Here is a 13,701-nt window from a genome sequence, read left to right as displayed (position 1 = left end):
TTAAGATACCAATCGTCTCTGTATGTTTTGGAATCCTTTCATTTTTAAAAACATGAAAAACAATACACGATTGTTCCTTAAAAGTCCATTGCAATGATGACCCTAACATGTAAGCCACAACCTCACAAAACAACAGCGACCATACCCTAACCTCAATTTATTCCAAATCTTAGACCAAAGACCCATTACACGACCGCCTTAAAAAAAAAACAAAATACCCATAGAATACCCAAAATGCAACGATACACCATAGCAATCCAACGTAATCACCAAAACGCCACTCAACAAACTGAATGGCAGTAACCGATGAGACTGACAACTGGTCACTCTGTTTGGCTGGTTGGCTGGTCTAAGCTGACGAAATCCAAGGACACGCCTTGCCCTCCTCTTCACCCGTCACCGTCACCGCCTCCTTCCAGCACTGCTTGAGAGCCTTGGTAGGTGTCCGCACTGCGCAAACACCCTTGGCCTTCGCCGAATACGACAGGTACACTACGCTGCCCCCACCTGTAAGCTCCTGTTTCACCAAACTGTTACACGTGTATCCCTCCACGTCAGCTACCGCCCATTGATGGACCCAACCTCCGCGGCAAGTGACCGCAACGGAAAACTCGGTCGGTCCAAAACAGCTCAGCACCCTCTTCAGTAGTGGCTCGAACCGGATTGCCTCCGGATCAAATCCCAAGGCCTCGTAGCTCGCGTAACTGAAGCCGTCCTCTGGGGTCACGTGCACGGTTGAGTATGCTGAACCGTCGATCCCATTCATCGAGTACCCGCACGGGTCAAAATCAAAGTCACAGATCACGTGCGAAGGAATGATCTCTGATATCCCGGACAATTTGGTCATTTCACAAGCCACATAGTCCTCCGATTTCTTGAAAAACACCGCCGCCTTCTCGCGGTCCAAACCGGTCATGCACATCTCAAGAGTGATGTCGTTCGTTCGATTAGCCTTCACAGATTTCTCACCCTCCTCTGTCGCCGAGTAAATGTACCAGTTACGATTTGGGGCGCTGGGATCGCCGATCACAAAGGCCTTACCGTGCAAATACCCGAAGTATTCGTTTAACACGGCGACTTCTTCGCCGAAACTCCGGTGAGGGGCAGGTTGGTAATTTGGAAAAATGAAGCTTCCCCGAGAGTATTTAACGGAGTTGACGGCGAGCGAGAGAGACTCGGCAAGTTGGAGAATTGGTGCGACAGACAAGAGAAGCTTCGTCGTCCCACATGTTTTGAGAACGATTTTGAATGGATAGACGAAGAGGCTGGACTCGGAGAGAACATAGGAATCGAACTCAGAGTTGGAGAGTTGGGACACGATGGTGCAGCGAGCTGGCTCGAGAATGGAGTCGAGCTGGGATCGAGTCAGGGCTCGGAGACCGAGCCCCTCTGGGTCCTTGAAAATTGGTGGCTCCGAGAATGCCACCTCGAGCCTCTTCTCGAAGCCTTCGAATCCGATTGGTGAGGGCGGGGGCGGAGGTTGACGGTCGGCGGTCATTGCTGAATACGATTTTTTTCTGATCTCACTGAAAACTAATCAACAAAGGAGAGAATGAAACAGACTCTGTTTTTCTGGGTTTCGTTTTACAACAACAGATTATTGATTTTATTCTGCAAATTAGAGAAAAACGGGAGAAAAGAAAGGATTTGGGAAATGGAATCCTAGTCTACCGAAGGAGGCATTTCTGGAAACGTATCAGGATGGCTTCCTCAAGCACTGCATACAAAAATCACCCAAGAAATAATTAGAAAAAATAAATGAATATCAGAGGAAGTTGGTAATGGGATTGAGAAGAGTGATCTTACGTTGGAGTAAGCAGCAGATCTGAACTTCTCGATGCCACCGTTGGGACGAACGTCTTCAATGATGTAGCCAAGGGGAGCTTCGTACTGTTTGGAGCCACTACTACTACTAGACTTCTTCTTCCCACCTTTGGTCTCCATTAAAACATCCACGCTTCTGAAATCAATAATATCCATCAGGATTTTAACCATTTTTTCCTCCAAAAATTGTAACATATAATCGAGAACATATACATCAAATTCCACAAATCTTTGTCACAGAAAAAGTATCAAGATTATAACTTTCAGAACATTGGAGAGGTAAATCCTCAATACCCAGATCAACGATTCCAAAGAAACAACCGTACATGCAGATAACAACGAAAGCACAAGAAACATAAAATGAACAAAGCAGCGCTATGTAAGCCAAAAAAGAAAAAGGAAAAACACATGGAAAATACTCACTTTTCCTTTGTATTAATCGCTTGTTGAGGAAATCAAACAAATCGCTCTAAAACTTGCCAACAATGGGAATAGGGATGCAGGAAAAGACGACAGAGAGGGAAGAACGTGATGAATTGTTCAGAGGTTCACAGGAAGAGAGAAGGAGGCGCAAGGTTGTGAGTGAAGGTAGAAAGGGAACGGAAAGAGGGTATTTATAGGGGAGCAAATGTGAGGGCAGGCGTATTTTGGTAAAAAAATAACTCAGAAAGGAACGGATTCTGCAGTGAGGTGTAATCGTTCACAACGTTAGCGGCGAAACCTTTTCTTTGGCAGTAAGCAATACTTATTTTTAGAATTTATTATCTATATATGAAAGTAACATTTTATTTTTAATCTTAAATCTTATTTATTTACTGACCTGACACATTTGGCTTTATTATTAACCACTTGAATAAATATTCACTTAAATATATCAAAATAATAAAATTCAAAAATAAAATTGTTTATTTTTCATTTTAATTATATTTAATGCACATATTTGAAGTGATTATCCATTCAATAATATGCATATAAAATTATATAAAATGTAATGTTCTCTAAATTTAATTTAAGATAATATTTACTAAGTTAAGAAAATAGGATTAAAATATGGTATGTTCAATTTAGTTTATTCGATTAAATTTAAAAATAGGTAAAATTTCCCAATGCTAACAAGGTGTGGAGTATCTCTTAAAAATAACATTAAATAAAAATAAAAGATGATATACATAGGACTCTTTCCACTAAACGTGTTTGAAACTTGCACAGAATTGAGATCCATGCAGTTTAATATAATTTTAAATTTAGTTTAATATTCAAACATTCAATTCTCATATTACTAAATTCATCTCGATTTAAAATTTCTTTACATGTGAGATCTATAATTTTTTTAGCTTAATATATTTTTACATGAGAGACTTATAATATTTTTTTAATTTCTCAAAATATATATAAATATTCAAATAGATCTAAATTTATTTTAAGTTAACTCTATAAAATTTATTATTATTCATAAATAATTCAACTCAACTCGATATCTAAATCGGTAAAAGTTTTTTTAGATATTTAAAAAAAAAGTCTTTTTAGACAACCATATGTTAAATGACATGTATTTTTATAAAAATATTCATAATTTAAAATAAAATTATATAAGAAAATTATAGAAAATGATACATGCGTGGATTAGGGTCGTCCGTGGCCGGCCCTTCTGCTGGCCAGTGAGATGTCTGTTTGGCAAATTTAATGTAGTTCTAACTCATGTTATTTTGGGGGGTCCCGGTAAACTTTAATTGAATTTTCTTTTCGTCTTCTATTCTTTATTTTGTTTTTGAGAGTTTCGTCTTTTATTGTTATTATTATTTTATTAAAATAAAGATACATTAAAATTAAATAAAAAGTTTGAAAAGTAGGGATAGATGCATTCGTACAAAATTCTCATTACTAAGATTCTAAGGGCATCTTCATTAACTTGACCAAATGAAAAAATTGGACATATTGGATTGGACATATCTAAACTAATTTAGATTTTAGTTATAATACTTGGTTAAAGATAAATAGCTATTATTTATTGGCTACTTGCAACCGCTCGCGTAACCCTCGCGTAACCCCCGTGTCCTACGTGGCAAATAAATGAAAACGGCGTCGTTTTCATTTTGAGAGAAAAACAACCCCCAAGCCCAACCCCGTACTCGATTTGAATTCATTCATTTCAGTTTCCCTTTTCATTTCACTTTCTCCCTCTCCCGAAGACCCTCCTCACCGCGACCCTCCATTTCCATCGTCGTCCAGATCCTGCCTTCCATCCAAACCGAGACCTATTGTTCTATTGTTTTGTTTGTTCTTTGATCGGTATGTTTGTTCTCTGTCTTCATCCTCTCCGAAGACCCAACAACTGGTTCACTTTTCATTTCACTTTCTCCCTCTCCCGAAGACCCTCCTCACCGCGACCCTCCACTTCCACCGTCGTCCAGATCCTGCCTTCCATCCAAACCGAGACCTATTGTTCGTTCGGTTTGTTTGTTCTTTGATTGGTATGTCTGTTCTCTGTCTTCATCCTCTCCGAAGACCCAACAACAGGTAAACTTGCAACCGGTCGTACCGAATACCGACGAAACACAGATCCCCGGCGACCTCCACCAGATCTGGAATGTGAAGACCACATAGCACCGAAACCCTAACCCTAACCCTAAACCTAACCCTAACCCTAACCCTAACCCTAAATCAGGTTATTTTTCCCCCTTTTAATGTGTTTTGGTGTACCGATTTCTGATTGGGCATTTTTGTTATATATTTATGCTCTGATAAATAGGCTGATTGTCTAATTTTTTTTTGAAATCATGTTATTTTTCCCCCTTTTAATGTGTTTTGGTGTATCGATTTCTGATTGGGCTTTTTTGTGATATATTTATGACAATGATAAATAGGCTGATTGTTTATTTATTTTTTGATATGTATGTGAGCTCTGATTAAGAAGCTGATTGTTTATATTTTTATTGGTAAGTTCTTGAGCTCTGATTAAGTCCATGATTGTTTATTTTATTTTGTTATGTATTTAGAATCTGATAAAGAAGCTAGTTGTTTATATTTTTAAGTGGTAATAATTGGGTACTTATTAAGTCCATGATTCTTTATTTTATTTTGTTATGTATTTAAGCTCTGATTAAGTCCATGATTGTTTATTTTATTTTGTTATGTATTTAGAATCTGATAAAGAAGCTGGTTGTTTATATTTTTAAGTGGTAATAATTGGGTACTTATTAAGTCCATGATTCTTTATTTTATTTTATTATGTATTTAGAATCTGATATCATTAGCTGGTTGTTTATATTTTTATTGTTATGCTTTTGAGCTCTGATTAAGTCCATGATTCTTTATTTTATTTTGTTATGTATTTAGAATTTGATATCATTAGCTGGTTGTTTATATCTTTATTGTTATGCTTTTGAGCATAACATTAAGTCCATGATTCTTTATTTTATTTTGTTATGTATTTAGAATCTGATATCATTAAGTCCATGATTGTTTGTTTTTTTTTCTGTTATGTATTTGAGATCTGATTAAGAAGCTCTAATTACCATTATGATTCTTTATATTTTTCTTCCTATATTAGTTTGAGCTCTGATTAAGAACCTAACATATCGTTTATATTTTTCTTCCTATATTTTTGAGCTTTGATACTCTGGTGTACATTGTGAATCATCATAAAGAAAAATTACAGTCCAAATCAGAGGTGAAAATCACTCTGAATCCCCCTATTTGACCTGATGTTTTTTGTTTTCTGAATTTCTATTTGATGAGCCGTAAAGTCTGAGGTATGTGTATTGGCTGATTGTTTTACACTCGTTTGTTTCTTTAATGTACATTGGTGCAATTGGATTGAGGATGACTACCATTGGTGCAATTGGACCTTGGAGCAAGGGGAATATCAACTAACTCCTTCTAATGTTGGTAAAAAAGTTATACATCAAGGCGTTATTTCTTTGTAAAGTATTTAGATGTGTCGCACACAGATCAGTTATTATGATTATTGACTAATTACGTTAAGTGGAACTCATGTTTTTCAAAGTTGATTGGATAATTGGGTACTTAATTGTTCTAATAATCATTGCAGGTTTATACATATTAGTGCAAGGAACATATTCTCATTTGCACACCTTGCTGTCATCTTCCCCAAGTATATTATTTAGCATATTCTTTACCGTTTCAATATTAATTCTTCTCTTTTTTGGTTTATAAGTAAAGCTTTAATGGTATGCCACTTGTGATGTTGTGATCTTCCTATATGTGAAACATAATTCTCGTTTACTTTGTTGGGACTGCTACATTTAGCTGTTACTGAATTGTTGGAATTGATATGATTTTCTTCACACATTGGATATTATGGACTGAATTTCTTGGTACTGCCTCTCTTCTATTTGAGCTGATGTTATTTTGGTTCATGGTAGAAATGTCATCATCATCATCATCAACATCAATGTCTTCCTCTTTTGCTAAACATACCTCAAGTCAAGCTCTGTGCTTCTGTGAGGTCAAACCCACATTGAAGTACTCAACTACGGCAAAAAATCCTGGACGAGCCTTCTTAGGGTGTCCAAACTATAACACAGAGGTAATGGATAGCTCATTCTTGTACGTACATTAAGGTTTTCTTATCTGCATTCATTAATATTCTTGGCCTTGTATGCTCAGGGATTACCATTCTGCAAGTACTTCAAATGGGCAGATAGTAATCAAGTAATTGAGCTCCAAATCCGAGAAAGAATTGATGAGCTGCTACGGAAGGAGAGAGATCTCGAGAAGATAGTCAAGCTGCTAGAAAAGAGGGAAATTGACCTTCGCAAGATAGTGGATCAGCTCGAGACGGAGTTGGTGCGTCATGCACAACGTTCTCAAAGGAAGTGTTTAGTGTCACGGTTCTTGGGGATGTATTGGGCTGCTGCATTAGTACTCTGTTTTCTTTTTGGACGTTGGCTTCTGTTTTGAGCCTTCCTGTTAACTTTAAGTATTTTGAGTGAATGGGATTACCCGTTGTTGGCTTATGCAATATTTTGGAAGTCAGAATGTTTGTAGGCTTTTGTACTCTAGACTTGGAATTGGGATTAGAGTAACCCACATTGTAATTACACATTGAAGTTGTTTGGTGAAGTTGGAACTCATGTTTGTAATTGGTCTTGTAATGTTAAGATCCCTTCTCAGCTCTGTAAATATTCTCTAATTGGTAGCTGGGCACATAAGAACTTCTCTAGATTTTATAACAGGACTAGTAGAACATGTATTTTTCATGCAAGTTTGTTCTCTAGCCTGTCCTGTGAATCCACCTGCCAAATGATGCTATAAGTGCAACAAAAACAAACTTGCGAAGGTTCAAAACTCTTCCCGTATCCGTGTTGTTCTCTTCTGCCATTAAACCAATCATGCTCTCGACCTGCATGCAACTTATTGCCAGCGCACAGACCCAGGATTAAAGTAGTAGAATTACCTCCAATTGAACGTAGTTCATCAATTGGACTACGATTTATGTTTACACAACAATAACTCTTATTTGAACACAGCTGGGCAGTGCCCAGACATCATTCCATACAAGCTTGAATATGGAAACCATCTTCCTCATTAAACTTCTAATGTCATTACAAAACCAATTAAATATCATTCCAATAGCATTAAATCTGCCCAAAATACCATGACACGCATAAATCTGGAATCTTTACACTTTCTTTACAATTTATCAACATAACCACCAAAATCTGAAAATTCTATGCCATAATAAATTGCAGTAGACTTCCATCCAAAGGCCTATACATACCCATAAAATCTATAAATAGATACATATTAAAAAAGTCATCAACTTCCCTTCTCCCACTTTGACGTGACTTCTGAAATAGCTCTACCTCAAAACTGCTCCCAACATACTACCAACTATGCAGCAGGTTCCATTGGTCCTATGAATTCAATGCCAAATGAGATTGTCGTTAGAAAGTTCCTGCATATTAATCATAAATTTCTACCAAACCATACACACCAAACTAGCCGACTTTCTTTACAATTGTAATTGACACAAATGTTGAAGTAAAAGTAGATGAAGAAGATGAATACTTCGCAATATGGAAAAATTACACACTAGTTGTCATTGCTGTGGTTGTGATCCATCAAACTCAACGTGCAGCGGTTGTGATCCGTCCAACCCAAATCCCATCTGTAATTAATAACAACTAGTGTATTAGCAACTAGTGTAGACGACAAATGTCATTAAAATAGCATTAAACTGTTAAGATCCACTTACACTTTGTTGAGTTTGAATCACTGGATCTGTTGATTGGGTTTCCCTAATGTCATATGCTAGCGACCTGTCTGGAATAGCCTGATGTGGCAAAATTTCGTAAAAAGTACAGCAATAGACTTAAAAATAGTACAATAAAATAAATAACAAACTCAACAAATTTTACCTGCACGTGTCCAATATTGGAGACGTCCAAATCGGAGGGGCCAAATAAGCTCCTGCAAGTGTCCACACCATGGGTATCGTCTCCATCCCGCTAATAAAATATGGAAGTAATTAATAACAAATCTGGATGCAGGATTAAATGCAAGAATGTAATTTTACGTGAATGCACCTGTTTGTGTTTTCCCTTTCCCTGCGCTTTCTTCGTTTTCTCTTTAACTTTTCTCAGCTCTTTCTCCATCCTAGATGCTCTCCTTATAGATGGGGGCCTGCCTTTCCCTTGAACTATCTTTGGACTGAGTACTTGAGTTGAACTTCCAGTGGTAGCTGCACTTTCCTTTGTCACACCACCAACATTTAAACAATTTTCAGCCAGCGATGGGGGTTCTTGGGTCTCAGAGTACAGGTCAATCATTGCATGCAACTTAGTTGTTGCATCCTCAGTATGCTTTTTCGAACCCGCAGCACAAGTAATCATTTTATAACAAATATTCAACAGACTTGAATATCTATTAGCATCTTCCCGCACCTCGCCTGCGTCATAGCTGCTGTTAATTAACGTGTATCTTCTTTTAATGTCCTTCCTCCATCGATCCAAAATGTACTGTTGTGGCATTGTCTTAATCCCGTTACATTTGAACACAGCGAAGATGTGCCGGCACACTATCTCCCTCATTTCAAATAAACCACAAGAACATTTCGCGACACCATCTTCATCATTAAAATCTACTGAGCGTGTCACTTGCTTCGTAAAATCTTCAACACGAACTTCATCCTCTACCAAATAGGTCTTCACAGTACCCTCTCTTCTATGTAAAACTGGGTCCAAGTCGATAATGCCGGTAAGCTGGATCTGAACTTCCCTGAATTTAACATTTGTATACAAATCTTGATATCTCTTTTCAATAGGCGATCTAGAGATGCAAGGAATTGTGAGATTAAATGAGTGGAAGTCAGCGACATTTTCGTTCTCAATTTTCTTTTTCAGGGCATTATCGTACTGATCGACAAACTCTTTCAAGTTCGTCTTAGCATGAACGTAACCATCAAAAAAGGCATTCATGCTCTCGCTCCGCTGCGTAGTACTCATCCCAGCCCAAAAAATGTCTTTCAAGAAGGCCGGTACCCAATGGCAACGCTCAGTGTATAAAGTCTGCAACCAGACATTATCATGCAAGTTATACGTGCTGATCATCTCATGCCAAGATTTTTCAAACTCTTCCCGCTTTTGTGTGTCATAAACACATTTCATCAGTGCAGTTTTCATGCCACTTTTGTAGGAACCATAGCATCCAAGCTTTTCTGGGACTTTCTTCAGGATATGCCATAGGCAAAATCTATGGCGGCTTTCTGGAAAGACAATTGCAATTGCATTTTTCATGACTCTATCTTGGTCAGTGATAATAGCCTTCGGCGCGACACCATCCATACACTGCAACCAGGTTTGGAATAACCACACGAAGGTATGTGTATCCTCAGATGAAATCAAACCAGCTCCCAACAAAATTGACTGCCCATGGTGGTTTACACCAACAAATGGTGCGAAGGGCATCCCATATCGGTTCGTCAAGTATGTGGTGTCGAAGGTTACCACATCACCGAAATATTGGTATGCAGCTCTACTACGGGGATCTGCCCAAAATACATTCTTTAGCCTCCCGTCATCGTCCAGGTCCATCAGTGCAAAGAACCCTGGATTTTTGTACTGCATCCGTAAAAAGTAGTCTCGAAGTGCTCCGGCACCACCTGCGCCCAGTCGTAGATGCCTAGCCTTGTTGATGTAGTTACGACAGTCTTTTTCCAAAAACGGGAGGTTCTCAAATCCACCTGCGCCTACAACCAGAGATCCGAAACTCTTGTTCATTCGGATGCCAGCTAAATCATTTGTATCTAGAACTCTTTTGACAGATTCACTCACTTCTCGGTTACATCGAAAGAAGCGGGATTTCTTCGGACTGAGGCCGTGATTGTGGATATTATGAACTGAGTCAGCCTAAACTTTCCATCATCAGCTTTTAAGGCATTTATTTTGGCCTTACACTCCGTCTTTCCTGTCGGACGTGGGTTGGAGACATTCAAGAGTCTATTCCTTGCCTTCCCACCACGGGCACAGGCAAGGGTGACATATCTAACAGTCTCATCCTCTCCCCTCTCACTTCTTTTAGTCATCACCCCAAACCCGCTTTTCTTACCATATTCTTTATAATAACTGATTAAATCTTCTAGGGAATTAAACTCCATCCCCGACATTGGCTCATCAATGTCATCCATTTGTGTCTTCTTAGTTGTTCCTGCACTGCCAGACTCGGTTTCTTGTTCATCTGGAATATCAAAATTAACTTCTTCGACTCTAGAAGATGTACATGGCGAATCAGTCTCCTCCCCAACTACATATCTATTATCCTCTGTACCCTGAAATCTGCTTGTAGCGGAGCTTGTATTGATGTCCGACAACTGCCCTTCCATGCCATGTTGAATTGGATAACTAGCATTCTGGCAAAAAGGAAAAACAAACACAATTAAACTCTTGACACAAACCAACTTAGTAAAATATAACAGAAAACATGACACCACCACCTGTAGGTTGCTTGGATATTGGTTGGCATCGAGAAAGGCCGGTGACCACGCAGGCACTGGTCCATAGTAACCGTGAATTGGTATGTTTGGAGAAGTTGATGGTATGTCCTAAAATGAAATACTTTCAAATAGTTGATGTATTTTGAAAATAAAAGTCAACTAATATCTACTCTACCATGGATTGATATATTAAATGAAATTACATACCGCGGATTCGGGATTTGAGCTAGAGGGTCTTAGCGTGCTAGGATGTTCTTTTCCTTTTTCCATGCTGAGGGGAAGATAATGCAGCTTCTCAATAGCAATGGATTGTATAACATAACATCCAACCACATTAAAATCTACAAACTAGTATGTCAGACATTTTGGACCACCAATCACCAATCCATTAGCACCAACTTCTAGGGGTATAGAATTTGGTTATTTACCACAAAAAAATAAAAGACATGCTCGATACTTGGGATTCAATCCCAACCCAGGTATAAGTTTAATTAAACCCCATAAATGGGAACAAGCTGTCAGAATACTAAATTGCCTATATTTCTTTCCTTAGGATCGAAAATATTCGGTTGGATGATCATAAAAGCATTGAAGAAATGAGTGATACCGTGGGGTCGTGATTTTCAATTAAGATCCATGTGCATTTTCATTTTATTACTTATCACCAACTGTATAACTCACAACACAAAAGATATCGATAGCATACTCATCAGAAGACCCAAAATCAGAAACAATTTAAACAAACACATTACATAAGTCTCAAAGAGTAAAACTGACATCACAAACAACTGGACAAAGCAGTAAACATAAATAGCATAATGCCTACGGATACGGAAAGAAAACAATAACTACTATTTTACCTCAATTCAGGTTACTAGAAATATTTTAAAAACAAGTCTTTTATTCTATTTTCAAAACTATAAATTCAGGTTACTATATTTTCAATGGGACAAAAAAAGTAGACTGATATAAAAGAAATTGAGCAAAAGAAAAAACAAACACTTACATTGGAATTTGAGTTCTGAAGGGTGAATGTTTATAAGATCCCCAGAACCTACGTACTTGAATCCAAAAAGGAACTATATTTACTTATCCCAGACAGAATCTTGAGACTAAAAAGATTTTGTAAGAACGAGATATGGAGGTAAATAACAACGAGAGAGAGAGTTTCAGAGCTCGGTCGGAGAGAGAGAGTTTCAGCTCAGCTCGGTCGGAGATAGAGAGTTTCAGAGCTCGGTCGGAGATCCAGGGAGTTTCCGAACGCCTAAATGCACCGCATACACAAACGAAATCGGAGAGAGACACGGTTTCAGAGCTCGGTCGAAGAGAGAGAGTTTCAGCTCTGTCAGCTCCGAGCTCGGTCGGAGAGAGTGCTCGGTCGGAGAGAGAGGGAGTTTCAAAACTTTGTGGTTCTGGGTCTGCACTTTCCCTCCCATTTTCCCGCATATTTCAATCGGCCTCTCTTTTTCTTTTTCTTTTTTTTTTTTATAAATAAATTATTTTTTTAAATGACGTGGCACTGCCACGTCAGACGGTTCCGCGCCGGTTACGCAACGGCGGTTGCAAATAGAAGAACTGATTTATAGGGGAGCAAATGTGAGGGCAGGCGTATTTTGGTAAAAAAATAACTCAGAAAGGAACGGATTCTGCAGTGAGGTGTAATCGTTCACAACGTTAGCGGCGAAACCTTTTCTTTGGCAGTAAGCAATACTTATTTTTAGAAATTTTTTTTTTTTTTTCTATTATCTATATATGAAAGTAACATTTTATTTTTAATCTTAAATCTTATTTATTTACTGACCTGACACATTTGGCTTTATTATTAACCACTTGAATAAATATTCACTTAAATATATCAAAATAATAAAATTCAAAAATAAAATTGTTTATTTTTCATTTTAATTATATTTAATGCACATATTTGAAGTGATTATCCATTCAATAATATGCATATAAAATTATATAAAATGTAATGTTCTCTAAATTTAATTTAAGATAATATTTACTAAGTTAAGAAAATAGGATTAAAATATGGTATGTTCAATTTAGTTTATTTGATTAAATTTAAAATATAGGTAAAATTTCCCAATGCTAACAAGGCGTGGAGTATCTCTTAAAAATAACATTAAATAAAAATAAAAGATGATATACATAGGACTCTTTCCACTAATCGTGTTTGAAACTTGAACAGAATTGAGATCCATGCAGTTTAATATAATTTTAAACTAAGTTTAATATTCAAACATTCAATTCTCATATCACTAAATTCATCTCAATTTAAAATTTCTTTACACGTGAGATTTATAATTTTTTTAGCTTAATATATTTTTACATGAGAGACTTATAATATTTTTTTAATTTCTCATAAATATATATAAATATTCAAATACATCTAAATTTATTTTAAGTTAACTCCATAAAATTTATTATTATTCATAAATAACTCAACTCAGCTCAATATCTAAATCGGTAAAAGTTTTTTTAGATATTTAAAAAAAAAGTCTTTTTAGACAACCATATGTTAAATGACATGTATTTTTATAAAAATATTCATAATTTAAAATAAAATTATATAAGAAAATTATAGAAAATGATACATGCGTGGATTAGGGTCGTCCGTGGCCGGCCCTTCTGCTGGCCAGAGAGATGTCTGTTTGGCAAATTTAATGTAGTTCTAACACATGTTATTTTGGGGGGTCCCGGTAAACTTTAATTGAATTTTCTTTTCGTCTTCTATTCTTTATTTGTTTTTGAGAGTTTCGTCTTTTATTGTTATTATTATTTTATTAAAATAAAGATACATTAAAATTAAATAAAAAGTTTGAAAAGTAGGGATAGATGCATTCGTACAAAATTCTCATTCCTAAGATTCTAAGGGCATCTTCGTTAACTTGACCAAATGAAAAGATTGGACATATTGG

At 36.9% G+C, this 13,701-nt stretch overlaps 3 protein-coding genes across 3 annotated transcripts; 1 reads left to right on the top strand and 2 right to left on the bottom strand.

Annotated features, from left to right (window-relative positions):
- On the bottom strand, positions 1-2,423 carry LOC122296465 (S-adenosylmethionine decarboxylase proenzyme-like). Its single transcript, XM_043106205.1, has 3 exons — positions 2,248-2,423; positions 1,807-1,960; positions 1-1,717 (listed from the first exon to the last, which is right to left on the bottom strand). Exon 3 carries the CDS (start codon positions 1,496-1,498, stop codon positions 350-352), a length of 1,149 nt encoding a protein of 382 aa, XP_042962139.1. The 5' UTR covers positions 1,499-1,717; positions 1,807-1,960; positions 2,248-2,423; the 3' UTR covers positions 1-349.
- Positions 2,424-5,719: 3,296 nt separating this feature from the next.
- On the top strand, positions 5,720-6,747 carry LOC122296957. Its single transcript, XM_043106752.1, has 3 exons — positions 5,720-5,938; positions 6,210-6,373; positions 6,454-6,747. The coding sequence occupies exons 1-3, from the start codon at positions 5,818-5,820 to the stop codon at positions 6,745-6,747; spliced, it is 579 nt and encodes a 192-aa protein (XP_042962686.1). The 5' UTR covers positions 5,720-5,817.
- Positions 6,748-7,060: 313 nt separating this feature from the next.
- On the bottom strand, positions 7,061-10,067 carry LOC122296956 (protein FAR1-RELATED SEQUENCE 5-like). The gene is made up of 4 exons (XM_043106750.1): positions 8,376-10,067; positions 8,208-8,297; positions 8,045-8,122; positions 7,061-7,189 (listed from the first exon to the last, which is right to left on the bottom strand). The coding sequence occupies exons 1-4, from the start codon at positions 10,065-10,067 to the stop codon at positions 7,061-7,063; spliced, it is 1,989 nt and encodes a 662-aa protein (XP_042962684.1).
- Between the last annotated feature and the right edge of the window lie 3,634 nt (positions 10,068-13,701).

Source organism: Carya illinoinensis, chromosome 15, assembly GCF_018687715.1.
Source record: "Carya illinoinensis cultivar Pawnee chromosome 15, C.illinoinensisPawnee_v1, whole genome shotgun sequence".
NCBI lineage: Eukaryota > Viridiplantae > Streptophyta > Magnoliopsida > Fagales > Juglandaceae > Carya > Carya illinoinensis.
Note: the sequence above shows the minus strand (reverse complement) of the source record. Positions and strands in the feature narration are given on the sequence as shown.